Source organism: Salvelinus fontinalis, chromosome 14 (assembly GCF_029448725.1).
Source record: "Salvelinus fontinalis isolate EN_2023a chromosome 14, ASM2944872v1, whole genome shotgun sequence".
NCBI lineage: Eukaryota > Metazoa > Chordata > Actinopteri > Salmoniformes > Salmonidae > Salvelinus > Salvelinus fontinalis.
This window is the reverse complement of record NC_074678.1, coordinates 27,973,959-27,986,715: the sequence shown is the minus strand read 5'-3', so window position 1 is coordinate 27,986,715 and position 12,757 is coordinate 27,973,959. Positions and strand designations below refer to the sequence as shown.

At 45.0% G+C, this 12,757-nt stretch overlaps 1 protein-coding gene across 6 annotated transcripts in view; it reads left to right on the top strand.

Annotated features, from left to right (window-relative positions):
* LOC129810559 (centrosome-associated protein 350-like) overlaps positions 1-12,757 on the top strand; it is a 36,501-nt gene that overhangs the window by 8,419 nt on the left and 15,325 nt on the right. For 3 of the 6 annotated variants that reach the window (XM_055861175.1, XM_055861173.1, XM_055861170.1), the window contains exons 11-23: positions 115-239; positions 908-1,842; positions 1,934-2,093; positions 2,329-2,471; positions 2,584-2,776; positions 7,239-7,453; positions 9,174-9,337; positions 9,522-9,632; positions 9,892-10,032; positions 10,220-10,461; positions 10,629-10,792; positions 11,331-11,527; positions 12,432-12,625. In XM_055861175.1, the coding sequence (XP_055717150.1) occupies positions 115-239; positions 908-1,842; positions 1,934-2,093; positions 2,329-2,471; positions 2,584-2,776; positions 7,239-7,453; positions 9,174-9,337; positions 9,522-9,632; positions 9,892-10,032; positions 10,220-10,461; positions 10,629-10,792; positions 11,331-11,527; positions 12,432-12,625 (2,984 nt within the window). The remainder of the gene's footprint in view (positions 1-114; positions 240-907; positions 1,843-1,933; positions 2,094-2,328; positions 2,472-2,583; positions 2,777-7,238; positions 7,454-9,173; positions 9,338-9,521; positions 9,633-9,891; positions 10,033-10,219; positions 10,462-10,628; positions 10,793-11,330; positions 11,528-12,431; positions 12,626-12,757) is intronic. The other 3 variants (XM_055861172.1, XM_055861174.1, XM_055861171.1) reach the window with 3 other exon arrangements.

Below are 12,757 nucleotides of genomic sequence, written 5' to 3'. Positions count from 1 at the left end.
AGTAACATGTAGAATTACCCTCAGTTTAACTCCTCAAGTTGCCTGTAGGAAATGACACCTCTCATGTGGTGAGGGAAACTAGCTATGAGTTATTTGTGGTGTGTTCCCGTATAGCAGAAGTCCCTGTACCAGCCATCCGGGGAGTCAGACAAGGAGAACAAGAGACAGGAGAGACCCCAGAGTGCCTCCTCCAGCAGTGACCTGTCTCTTTCTGAGCCCCCGCCCCCTCCACTCTCAAGGTCATTATATATGTAACCTTTTCCACTAGCACTGGCTAGTGTAGAGGCCCAAAACAAAGCACAGAACCATAGTACTTCCGCATAGCGAAGCAAAAGAGCCAATAAGGAATTGTTTGTTTCTGAACTGTGTTTCCATGGGCACTCCTAGCAGCATTTCAAAACATGGTGGCGTATGCTCGGTTAACCTTAAAACAGGGAATTTCCAGTGCTATTTTAGATTCAACAGTTACATTTACACAGAGAGTCATCTGATGTATGTCTGGTCCTTGCGTGGGGTAAACATTACGGTATGTAATCTGTAATCTGCATAATGTTCATACGCTCTTGAGTTGCTATGCAGTTCTTGCAATTTTGTTGACTTGATCCTCGGCCCTGAACATGTTTGCTTGTATAGTGAACACACAGGTTGTTCTCAGAAGCTCATGGTTAGACTGTACAAACCACATATTTTAATGGCTGCATGCATATTTAGATGTCTTAAATCCTTGTAAACCTTTGACATAGCCTATGGACAATATTGCTGAGTACTAAAATGCTTTGAGTCCATATACTAAAGGACTTTGTGAGTCCATAAAACAATATTTCCAGTGTTTCCGAGCCCTTTTTAAAAGTATATTCAAACAAAGGGTAGTATATTTGAATACTAACCCTCTGCTCTCTTCCTGTAGGAATGAGTTGGGCTTGGGTGTTCCATCGTGGCTGCAGCCGGACCGCCTGAGTTCTGCAGTCAGACCCTCCACCGCTCTGGCTCCACCCACAGACCAGCTCTTCTCCCCACTCTTAGGCCCGGAAACAGCAGGGAGCTCTGGTGGGAGGGGAACCAACCCACCAGCCAGGCCCCAGCACTCCACTCTCAATGGAGCTGGCAACAAGACCAAGATGAACCGCATTGAGGCCCTGAAAGCCACCGCTGCGTCCCTGTCCACTCGTATAGAGAGTGAAGCGAGGAAACTGGCTGGCGCAGGGATCAACTATAGCTGTGCATGGGACATGGACGTGACTGGTCTGACCCCTCCGGCTGACGGCCACTGGGCCAAGCCTGTGAGCCCACCGGTCAGAGAGAGAGCTGATGCTGCTGACGAGCTGTCCATGAGGATCCAGAGGCTGCTGAGTGCTGGCCAGAGCACATACAACGGAGCTCTCCCAGGGGTGGGCAACCTGCACAGCTTCAGAGAGCAGAGAGACAGGACCTCTGCTCCAGGCAGCAGGCCCCAGACAGCCCCAGGCCTCGGCTCCCATAAGCAGCCAGAGGAGGAGAAGGGAGGGAAGACCATCACCCATGACTCCAGTGGTGAGTCCATCAGTGAGGGCCCACTGCTGAGCGAATGCAGCCTGTCGGAGGGCGACGGGAGCCCCCTCACCAACATAAAGGGGGACGCAAAACCGACAGAGCGTCTCGGGGCTCTGGACTTCTGTGCAGGCCAGCGGGAGGGCTTCCAGCCCATCTCTCACTTCCAGAGAGAGGCAGAGAAGTACTCGGGCCTCAGCCCCCTCTCTCAGCAACGGGACAGCAGCCGTGGCCCATGGGAGGAACTGGCCAAGGGAAGCCCTCATAGTGTCATCAATATCTTCACCAAGAACCACCTGCTCAACCACACCAAAGGTTAGCTAACACATTTACACACCCAACCGTATCCTTAGTGTTTTGAATGAATGTTTAAACAATATTCTGTTCCTCTGGCTTCTCCCTGCAGTTGGAGGAGAGGAGCGAGCAGACCGGAGTTCCTCTCCTGTGCATTGTGGCCTGTCTGCAGCCAGCTTGGTGGATGGGGCACCAATGTATGAGGATGACTTTGTGTCATCCCGTAGCAGCGGCGGCAGCAGCCAATATAAGAAAAGATACAACGGACGCAGGTAAGGAGGGTTTCTACCACTGTCACGTGACAGGGGGCTGCTATCACGCAATAAAAACATTATTTTGAAAAAACTGTAAAAATGACAGGATTAACCACAAGGTGGCACTCATGTCACATGGCTGACAGAGAAGCCTGGCAAGGAGTTTTGAAGTTGTCTTAGTAGTCTTTTTGTGGTTGTTAGATGCACATGATGTGGGACTTGAACCATCTTTTATCTCAACGTCTCATTGCAGTGTCACGAGTGGGAACAGTCACTATGACGAGTTGATGAGTCGCAGGTCCCCTTATGACACCAGGACTGTAGACCTGCCATCCCAACACTCCTCAGGCTCCACACCAGTATCTTCACCTCACTCAAAGGGCTCTGTGAAAAGGGGTGAGATTTTCACCATAAAATAACCACTTTCCCTGAAATCATGCTATCAAGTGACCATTTCTTACCAGTGAAAGTGTCTCTGCTCTAAAGAGAGTGTCTCCCCTCTCTTTAGGCTCTGCTTCAGACAAGAGTGATGCCACTCTGGTGGAGGAGCAGAGGAGCCCCTGCTACCCGGACTTGGAGGCCCTGACTAGAGACTCCAGATGGGGAGGCTCAGTTTCCGAGAGAAGCTCTGTCCACAACCTGGTGAAGAGAGCCTACTCTGACTGTACACTAGGTGGGGCCTCAGGCGACACACTCCGCAGGTAAGTGGCCTCAGCCAAGCCCAGAGCTCTTCTGAGGGGCTTAGAGGGATTCCCAGGAGCTTGAATATCTTCCTTGACCTTCAGTTTTTACTGGTATTTCTGAGCACATTTGAGTGGGAATATTATTTTTGAAGTTGAAGTCAGAAGTTTACATACACCTTAGCCAAATACATTTAAACTCAGTTTTTCACAATTCCTGACATTTAATCCTTGTAAAAATTCCCTATCTTAGCTCAGTTAGAAACACCACTTTATTTTAAGAATGTGACATTTCAGAATAATAGTAGGGTGATTTATTTCAGCTTTTATTTATTTCATCACATTCCCAGTGGGTCAGAAGTTTACATACACTGAATTAGTATTTGGTAGCATTGCCTTTAAATTGTTGAACTTAGGTCAAACGTTTTGGGTAGCCTTCCACAAGCTTCCCACAATAAATTGGGTAAATTTTGGCCCATTCCTCCTGATAGAGATGGTGTAACTGAGTCAGGTTTGTAGGCCTCCTTGCACGTACACGCTTTTTCAGTTTTCTATGGGATTGAGGTCAGGGCTTTGTGATGGCCACTCCAATACCTTGACTTTGTTTTCCTTAAGCCATTTTGCCACAACTTTGGAAGTATGCTTGGGGTTATTGTCCATTTAGAAGACCCTGTTCCGACCAAGCTTTAACTTCCTGACTGATGTCTTGAGATGTTGCTTCAATATATCCACATAATTTTCCTACCTCATGATGCCATCTATTTTGTGAAGTGCACCAGTCCCTCCTGCAGCAAAGCACCCCCACAACATGATGCTGCCACCCCCGTGCTTCACGGTTGGGATGTTGTTCTTCAGCGTGCAAGCCTCCCCATGTTTCCTCCAAACATAACGATGGTCATTATGGCCAAACAGTTATATTTTTGTTTCACCAGACCAGAGGACATTTCTCCAAAGTACGATCTTTGTCCCCATATGCAGCTGCAAACCGTAGTCTGGCTTTTTTATGGCGGTTTTGGAGCAGTGGCTTCTTCCTTGCTGAGCGGCCTTTCAGGTTATGTCGATATAGAACTCGTTTTACTGTGGATATAAATACTTTTGTATCTGTTTCCTCCAGCATCTTCACAAGGTCCTTTGCTGTTGTTCTGGGATTGATTTGCACTCTTAGCACCAAAGTACGTTCATCTCTAGGAGACCAACCGCGTCTCCTTCCTGAGCAGTATGACTGCTGCGTGGTCCCATGGTGTTTATACTTACGTACTATTGTTTGTACAGATGAACGTGGTGCATTCAGGAATTTGGAAATTGCTCCCAAGGATGAACCAGACTTGTGGAGGTCTACACTTTTTTTCCTAAGGTCTTGGTTGACTTCTTTTGATTTCCCCATGATGTCAAGCAAAGAGCCACTGAGTTTGAAGGTAGGCCTTGAAATGCATCCACAGGTACACAGGTACACCTCCAATTGACTCAAATGATGTCAATTAGCCTATCAGAAGCTTCTCAAGCCATGACATAATTTTCTGGAATTTTCCAAGCTGTTTAAAGGCACAGTCAACTTAGTGTATGTAAACTTATGAACCACTGGAATTGTGATACAGTGAATTATAAGTGAAATAATCTGTCTGTAAACAATTGTTGGAAAAATTACTTGTGTCATGCACAAAGTAGATGTCCTAACCGACTTGCCAAAACTATAGTTTGTTAACAAGACAAATATGTGGAGTGGTTGAAAAACAAGTTTTAATGACTCCAATCTAAGTGTATGTAAACTTCTGACTTAAACTGTATATGGCAGAGTTTTTTCTGGATCAAATAGACTAAAGACTTAGGTGGTGGGTGTGGCAATGGGCACGGTCTGCCATCTGCACAGCTGGAGTTTAGAGACGTTTTTAGACACTTTTAGAGCCCCCCCCCCCATCTTGATGTAGAGACATTTTTATAATTAAGCCAATTTTTTGCAATTCTACACATTTTTTCCCATGGAGCTGAGAGAAAGTGTGGCAATTTTTAAAGCTAATTTCCTCATTCTATGTATTTTGCTATGGCTAATGCTGTTATTTTGCTCAAACATAATAAAATCAATACTGCTAGATTATTGGTTTTTGGAATTTTCAATTCTCCCTGACTGTGTAGCTTTTATGTTGTTGTTTGTTAGTTCACAAAGATTATATTATAAACAAAATATCTACAGGTCCCTAATCTTTTTTTACATACTTTATATCTGTTTTTTAGTCATTTAAGTTCACACTGAAAGCGTTTTTCCATTCTGATTTCTAGGCCCCCCCCCCCCCCCCAAGGATTTCAATGGCAGAGAAATCCCTGTATGGCACTTAATGCTGCTTTCAAATACACATTTCTGGTCTATTGGTTTCACTGTGCAGTCTCACTTCAGGGAGAGTAATGATTAAGTGAACCCCGGTGTCCAAAGACCAGCGCTGCACCCCATACTATTTTCAAATGACTGGAGAGAATATTGAAGTGAACTTGGGACACCACATCAGCCACAGTGTTCTCTCTACAAAGTATCTCTCCGCCAACACAAAGATGAATCTTAAAACCTCTGTCAGGCCTGAGCAGTGAATGTGGTATTTTCAGTTCAGTACCACATGGGGCACCCCTGTTGTTCCACTCACTCAATGTCCTTTGCTAACTCAACACTTTGGAACGCTTATTTTGCTTAGGCTATATAAGCTTAGCAAAAAAAAACATCTTCTCACTGTCAACTCTTTATTTTCAGCAAACTTAACATGTGTAAATATTTGTATGAACATAACAAGATTCAAGAAGACAAACTGAACAAGTTCCGCAGACATGTGATTTAACAGAAATGTAATAATGTGTCCCTGAACAAAGGGGGGGGGGGGGGGTAAAAATCAAAAGTAACAGTCAATATCTGGTGTGGCCAACAGCTGCATTAAGTACTGCAGTGCATCTCCTCCTCATGGACTGCACCAGATTTGCCAGTTCTTGCTGTGAGATGTTACCCCACTCTTCCACCAAGGCAGCTGCAAGTTCCCGGACATTTCTGAGGGGGAAATGTCCCTACCCCTCACCCTCCGATCCAACAGGTCCCAGATGTGCTCCATGGAATTGAGATCCGGGCTCTTCGCTGGCCATGGCAGAACACTGATATTCCTGTCTTGCAGGAAATCACGCACAGAATGAGCAGTATGGCTAGTGGCATTGTCATGCTGGAGGGTCATGTCAGGATGAGCCTGCAGGAAGGGTACCACATGAGGCTGGAGGATGTCTTACCTGCAACGCACAGCGTTGAGATTGCCTGCAATGAAAACAAGCTCAGTCTGATGATGCTGTGACACACCGCCCCAGACCATGACAGACCCTCCACCTCCAAAACGATCCCGCTCCAGAGTACAGGCGTCAGTGTAACGCTCATTTCGTCGACGATAAACGCGAATCCGACTCTGGGCATCTTTCTTTTGGTGTTTTTCAGAGTCAGTAGAAAGGCCTCTTTAGTGTCCTAAGTTTTCATAACTGTGACCTTAATTGCCTACTGTCTGTAAGCTGTTAGTGTCTTAACGACCGTTCCACAGGTGCGTGTTCATTAATTGATTATGGTTCATTGAACAATCATGGGAAACAGTGTTTAAAACCTTTACAATGAAAATCTGTGAAGTTATTCGGATTTTTACGAATTATCTTTGAAAGACAGGGTCCTGAAAAGGGGACGTTTCTTTTTTTGCTGAGTTTATTTGGGCATAGAGGCTAAACACTAATAATTAAAATGTGTTTAGGAGCTGTAGTTCAGTGCTAGGGAAAGTAGTGTTGTGGCTGAAGGGTCTGCAGCAGCCAGCCTCATGCCGTCGAGAAGAGGGGGGTGGGAGGGCTAGCATAACACTGACTCTTTTGATTGGGCTGCACGGTGGTCAAATCGCCAGGCAGAGTTCTTTCCTGTGACATTTGAGCATCCTCAGTGGCATTTTAAAAAATATATCAGATTTCCTCCATACTGTTCTGTCTGTGTGATTTGATAACATTCAGAATCCAGTCCTTAATGCTGCAGTTGTTCTCTGGTAAGGTAAAGCACTGGGTGCTTGCTTGGGTGCGCTAGCAGTTAGGGCATCAGAGAGGCACCACTGTCCACTACAGTGTCTACTGTTTCCAGCTAGGAAGCCGAAGCATATATCATCATGGATTAGACATCGTTGCCTGTTCCACTGGTTCAAAGCAGCACAATATGGTCATTGATACTGTTCTTTCAGCTTAACATACTTAGGATGGCTTTCCTGGGGCCCCCTTTCCTTGATTCTGTTAGTCCCTGGTTCCCATTTCACCTTATTACAGTGCTCTATATAGCACACATACCTGAAGTCAAACGGAGTGGGAAAAGTTATGTCAATGTTTTTTTTTTTTTTTTTTTCAAACAATAATCCAGCCTTATTTAAATTGACAGTTAGAAATGGAACATGACATTTATTTTCAGAAAGCATGCATATGAATACATTTGTTTTTTTCTTGTTTCCAGTTTGGGCTTGGACAATAAGAAATCCCCCAGCAGCCCTGGCCTCTCTCCAGCTGGCTCTCCTACAGGCTCTGGTTCTCCTCGTGTGTCTCCAAGCAGCGCCTCCCTAGCCGGGGCAGACAGCCTGGGCCTGGGTTCCGGCTCCCCTCACTCCTCAGCCCGCCCCAGCTCATCCTCTTCCCTGTCGTCTGCAGCCAGAGCAGAGCCCAAGGCTGCAGGTATACCACCTAGAAATACCCGCTCAGCAGAAATACATACTAGTATTGCCTATCTACAGTGCCTTCGGAAATTATTCATACCCCTTGACTTATTCCACATTGTGTTGTGTTATAGCCCGAATTCAAATTGTATAAAATAAATACAAAATCTCACCTATCTATACACAATACCCCATAATGACAAAGTAAAAACATGTTTTTAGAATTCAAATTAGTTGAAAATCAAATACAGAAATGTCTAATTTGCGTATCTGTTCACACCCCTGAGTCAATACATGTTAGAATCACCTTTGGCAGCGATTACAGCTAAGAGTCTATCTGGGTAAGACTCTAAGAACTTTGCACACCTGGTTTGTACAATATTTTTACATTTTTTTCATTCTTCAAGCTCTGTCAAGTTGGATGTTGATCATTACTAGACAGCCATTTTCAAGTCATAGATGTTCAAGCAGGTTTAAGTCAACTGTCTTCTTGGTAAACAACTCCAGTGTATATTTGGCTATGTGTTTTAGGTTATTGTTCTGCTGAAAAGTGAATTTGTCTCCCAGTGTCTGTTGGAAAGCAGACTGAACCAGGTTTTCCTCTAGGATTTTGCCTGTGCTTAGCTCTATTCCATTTATTTTTATCCTAAAAAACTCCCTAGTTCTTGCATGATGCAGCCACCACCTTGCTTGAAAATATGAAGAGTGGTAGTGATGTTTTTGATATTTCTTTGTCACATTTTTTGCAGTTTTACTTTAGTGCTTTATTGCAAACAGGATGCATGTTTTGGAATATTTTTATTCTGTTCAGTCTTCCTTTTCACTCTGTTATTTAGGTTAGTGTTGTGGAGTAACTACAATGTTGTTGATCCATCCTTAGTTTTCTCCTATCACAGCCATTAAACTCGAACTGTTTTAAAGTCACCATTGGCCTCATGGTTAAATCTTCTACATTTTACATTTCAGTCATTTAGCGGATGCTCTAATCCAGAGGGATTTACAGGAGCAATTAGTGTAAAGTGCCTTGCTCAATGACACAGTGACACATTTTCACCTCGTTAGTTCGGGGACTTGACGCAGCGACTTTTCAGTTACTGGCACAACACTCTTAACCGCTAGGCAACCTGACGGTTTCCTTCCTCTCCGGCAACTGAGTTAGGAAGGATGCCTGTATCTTTGTAGTGACTGGGTATATTGATATACCATCCAAAGTGTAATTAATAACTTCACAATTTTCAAAGGGATATTAAATTTCTGCTTTTTTTGAAAATGTATTTGTGAGACATGGAAAACCTATTTGTTGTTGAATCTGTGTTTGAAATTAACTGCTCGATTGAGTGACCTTACAATTATCTGTATGTGTGGGGTACAGAGATGAGGGAGTTATCATAAAATAATGTTAAACACTTATTGCACCCAAAGTGAGTCCATGACACTTGTGACTTGTTAAGCACATGTAGACTTGCCATAACAAAGGGGTTGTATACTTGACTCAAGACATTTCAGCTTTTCATTTTTAATTAATTTGTAAACATTAAAAAATATATAATTCCACTTTGACAGTATGGGGTATTGTGTGTAAGCCAGTGACACATCTCAATTTAATCCATTTTAAATTCCGGCTGTAACACAACAAAATGTTCAGAAGGTCAAGGGGTGTGAATACTTCCTGAAGGCACTGTACTATCCATGTCTTAACTCTCCCTCTCTTTGTTTCTATCCGTCTCTTTATTGTCCAGGTGAGCTCCACTACACCCCAGGGGTGTTGCAGCAGCGTATGTCTGCAGAACTCAATTACCTGGAATCTATAGAGGAGTCAGTGCGTCAGCTGGGTGACGTGGAGCGGCTGAGGGGCGTGTCTCTGGCTCAGCATGAAAGCGTTTCGCTCGCCCAAATACTCAAGGTGATAGATTCCAACCCACCAATCAGAACACCTGAAGATTGCTAACCATATGTTTAGATGCTTAGTATAGTGCTGCTGCACTTTTGAAACATTACCTTCTGCACTTTTGGCGTGTTAGTTATATTCTGGTAGTTTTCATTCGCATTTTTCCATAGGTCCTGACCTTTGACCTCTAACCTTTCAGGCGCAGCAGCAGCGGCACGAGCGTGACCTTTATGAGCTGAAGGTGAAGGCAGAGCAGGAGAAACTGGAGACCCAACGTCAGCTGGAGGAAACACGGCAGAAAGCAGCCAGGGTACTGTACACACAGCACTGGCATTTAGAACGAGCAACTCTGCAGAATACAGAAAGGAATCACCTAGAGTTAGAACCATGCCCCAACTTGGTAGATTGTTGATACTCTCAAGGAGGGCTTCATATTTGCAAACACCTTGAATATTTATAGAACGCAATCTAACTTCACTGCATTTGTTATGAGATGGGAGCTATTTTATTAGACGTGTGTAGACCGTGTAGTGTGATTCACTAACTGAACTGTGTGTGTGTCATTGCAGGCTCACGTGGAGCTGCAGGAGAACATGGCTCAGACCCAGCAGAAGTCTCTGGGAGGCATGCAGGAGGCCACCACTAAGATGATGAGCCAACAGGCTGAGTCTGTCCGCTATACGGCCGAAGCTGCCCGCCAGATCAAAGAGGTGAGAACACTCCCTCTCCACTCTTTTCTCTACAGCCAGTCACTGGCCTTGGTTTTTGTTAGTTTCCTCACTGAGTCACCTGTTGTATTGAAATGAGGAAAATATTACAAATATGCAAATAATTACCGTCTACTTTAGGTTGGGTTAAGTCTGCTTCTCAGTTGATACAAGTTGCTCTCTCTCCCAGATGACTGATCTGGCCCGTTCTCAGATTGCTGGAGCCATAGGTGTCCCTGCTGCTGCTCCCATCACCACCCTGTTTGACCAGCAGAGGCAGCATCACCAGAGCTTCATGAAGCAGCTCCAGTCCCGCACTGACACAGACAACTCCAGGAATGAGGTGTCTGCTGCCTGGACCAGGACTGAGGAGCCCCTCTCCTCCCTGGACAGCCGCTCTGACTCCATCCCCTCCAGGAGACCCACCCTCAGGTACTGGGTCTTTCACACACTGGAGCCTCACAGACACCAGGGGTCTTTCCTTGTTAGCTCACTTGACTTGGTCATGAAAAACTTGGTCCCATTTTATAGGCATTACCTTGACTCAATACTCAATTGTTTTTCTATCTCCCCCGTCCCATCTGCCTTGCGCTCCCCAGTGGTGGAGAGAGTAGCAGCCACATGAGTCCCTCCCTGGCCTCATCTGAGAAGAGGGAGAGGAGGAAGGCTGAGACGGGTAACAACTCAGTGGAGGAGGAGGCCCATACAGCAGCTGATGACTCCATCCCCAGTGACAGCGTGCAGTCCCTACTGGATGAGAAAGGTAAGGCCTGGGCTCATAGCACGCATTGTGGGATCTGGAGGGGGACCATTATCAAGCAGGCAGTGTATAACCATAATTTATGATACATACACTCCCATCCAAAAGTATTTGGACAGTGAAGCTAAATATTTTATTTTGGCTGTATACTCCAGCATTTTAGATTTGAGATAGAATGTTTCATATTAGGCGATTAGTATAGAATGTCAGCTTTATTTGAAGGTGTATTTATACATATCAGTTTTACCATTTTAGAAATGAAATCACTTTATGTATCTAGTCCCCCTCATTTGAAGTAGTCATAAGTATAGTTTATTAAAGTAGTCATAAGTTTTGTGTTTGGTCGACTAAATACATAAATTGCTTTCATTTCTAAACAGTAAAACAGATAAATAAAAGGTGACGTTCTGTCCTGTAACATCATATAAAGCCAAATATAACATAGCTTCACTGTCCAAATATGTATGGAGGAGAGTGTAAATAACCTGGAGTCTCTTAGAAAGTTATCTATGTTTCCTCTCCCCAATCTGTCCCCATACAGACAGCACCTCAGTTGCTACAGAGTACTCTCTGAAGTTTGATGAGTCCATGACGGAAGATGAGATTGAGGAACGTTCGTTCCGCTCTCTGCTTCCCTCTGAGTCTCACCGGCGGGGAGCGGTGGAGAAGAGAGGTCCCCGTGAGGAGTCAGACAACCAACCCAGTCAGGAGAAGACCACAGAACAGGACAGCTCCAAGGTTAGTATGCCACCTCATCGCAATAGTAATTCTGGCAAAATAGCAAGGCAACTCAAATAATGATTGGCCTCCACAGTACTGAAATACTGAAAGTGTACTAGTTTACTTGGAGAGGTTTCTGCCTATCCTTGAATTAACTAGTGCATAATGCTTATCTAGCATTTAGCCCTATTTGACCTCATTAATGGTGAACTTATATCTTCTCTCTAGTATTTTGGCAGCAGCATCTGTCTTAGCTCTTAATGTCAAGCCACAGTGGCAGCTCCCTGCCTCTCTGAAGGGCTCAGTGTTCAGTCCCTGAGATGAAGTATGAGGGAGTGTGCCTGGGCATACTGAGGCCAGGAAAGACCTGCCTGCCTTGTAGGGCTCCACTGGCCAGGGCATCAGAGAGACTGGGAAAGCCTGCTCAACTAATTTCTACCCTGAGAACAATAAACGAGCTGTGTTCCCCAGTCCGCTTAACTGCTCCTAGGAGATGTCCTTCCTGGCTGTATCCCTCTCTCCCCAACCTGTACTCAGTCCTCTCAAACCCAATATGTCGAGGAGAGGTTGGCTGTGGTGCAGTTAAGATAGGGTGGAGAACCATACACCCTTGTTCACACCTGGCTGCCACATGTGGAGATGATCTTATACAAACCTTGGCCTTCATTGGGGCCTGGGTGTTTTATCTGAATGGACTTAGAATAAGTGTTGTAAATACCTTTGTAGCAACCACCTCACGGACAGAGTCCTCTCCCACGCCTCAGTCTGTTTGCCAGTCGAATAAACATTTAACCAGTGGCCATAGTGATTTTCCGTCTATCACTGTTTGCTCTCTGTGTATGCCCGGTTTCCTGACTGATAAGGCTTTGTGTTATCTGTGTTTGAGTGACTCACTGTCCCCTCTACCTCTCTGCCCCCCTAGCAGCAGCAGGATGGCAGCATGCCCTTCTCTAGCGGGCAGGACAGCTTCTCCAGGTTCACTATGGACATGGTGCGTCAGTACATGAAGGAGGAGGAGGTGCGCGCACACCACCAGAGCTCCCTGCTGCGCCTGCGACAGAAGGCCCTTAAGGAGAAGACCAAAGCCGAGCTCGCCTGGCTGGAGCATCAGAAAAGGCACTGGTTTACATTTATTAGGATCCATGTTGTCCAAATGAATAGTGTCTCATTCCCCGCTAAATTAAATGTTTTGTTTTCTGTCATGTCCTCCAATGATTCATATACAGTAACCACGAGAGAAATTCAACA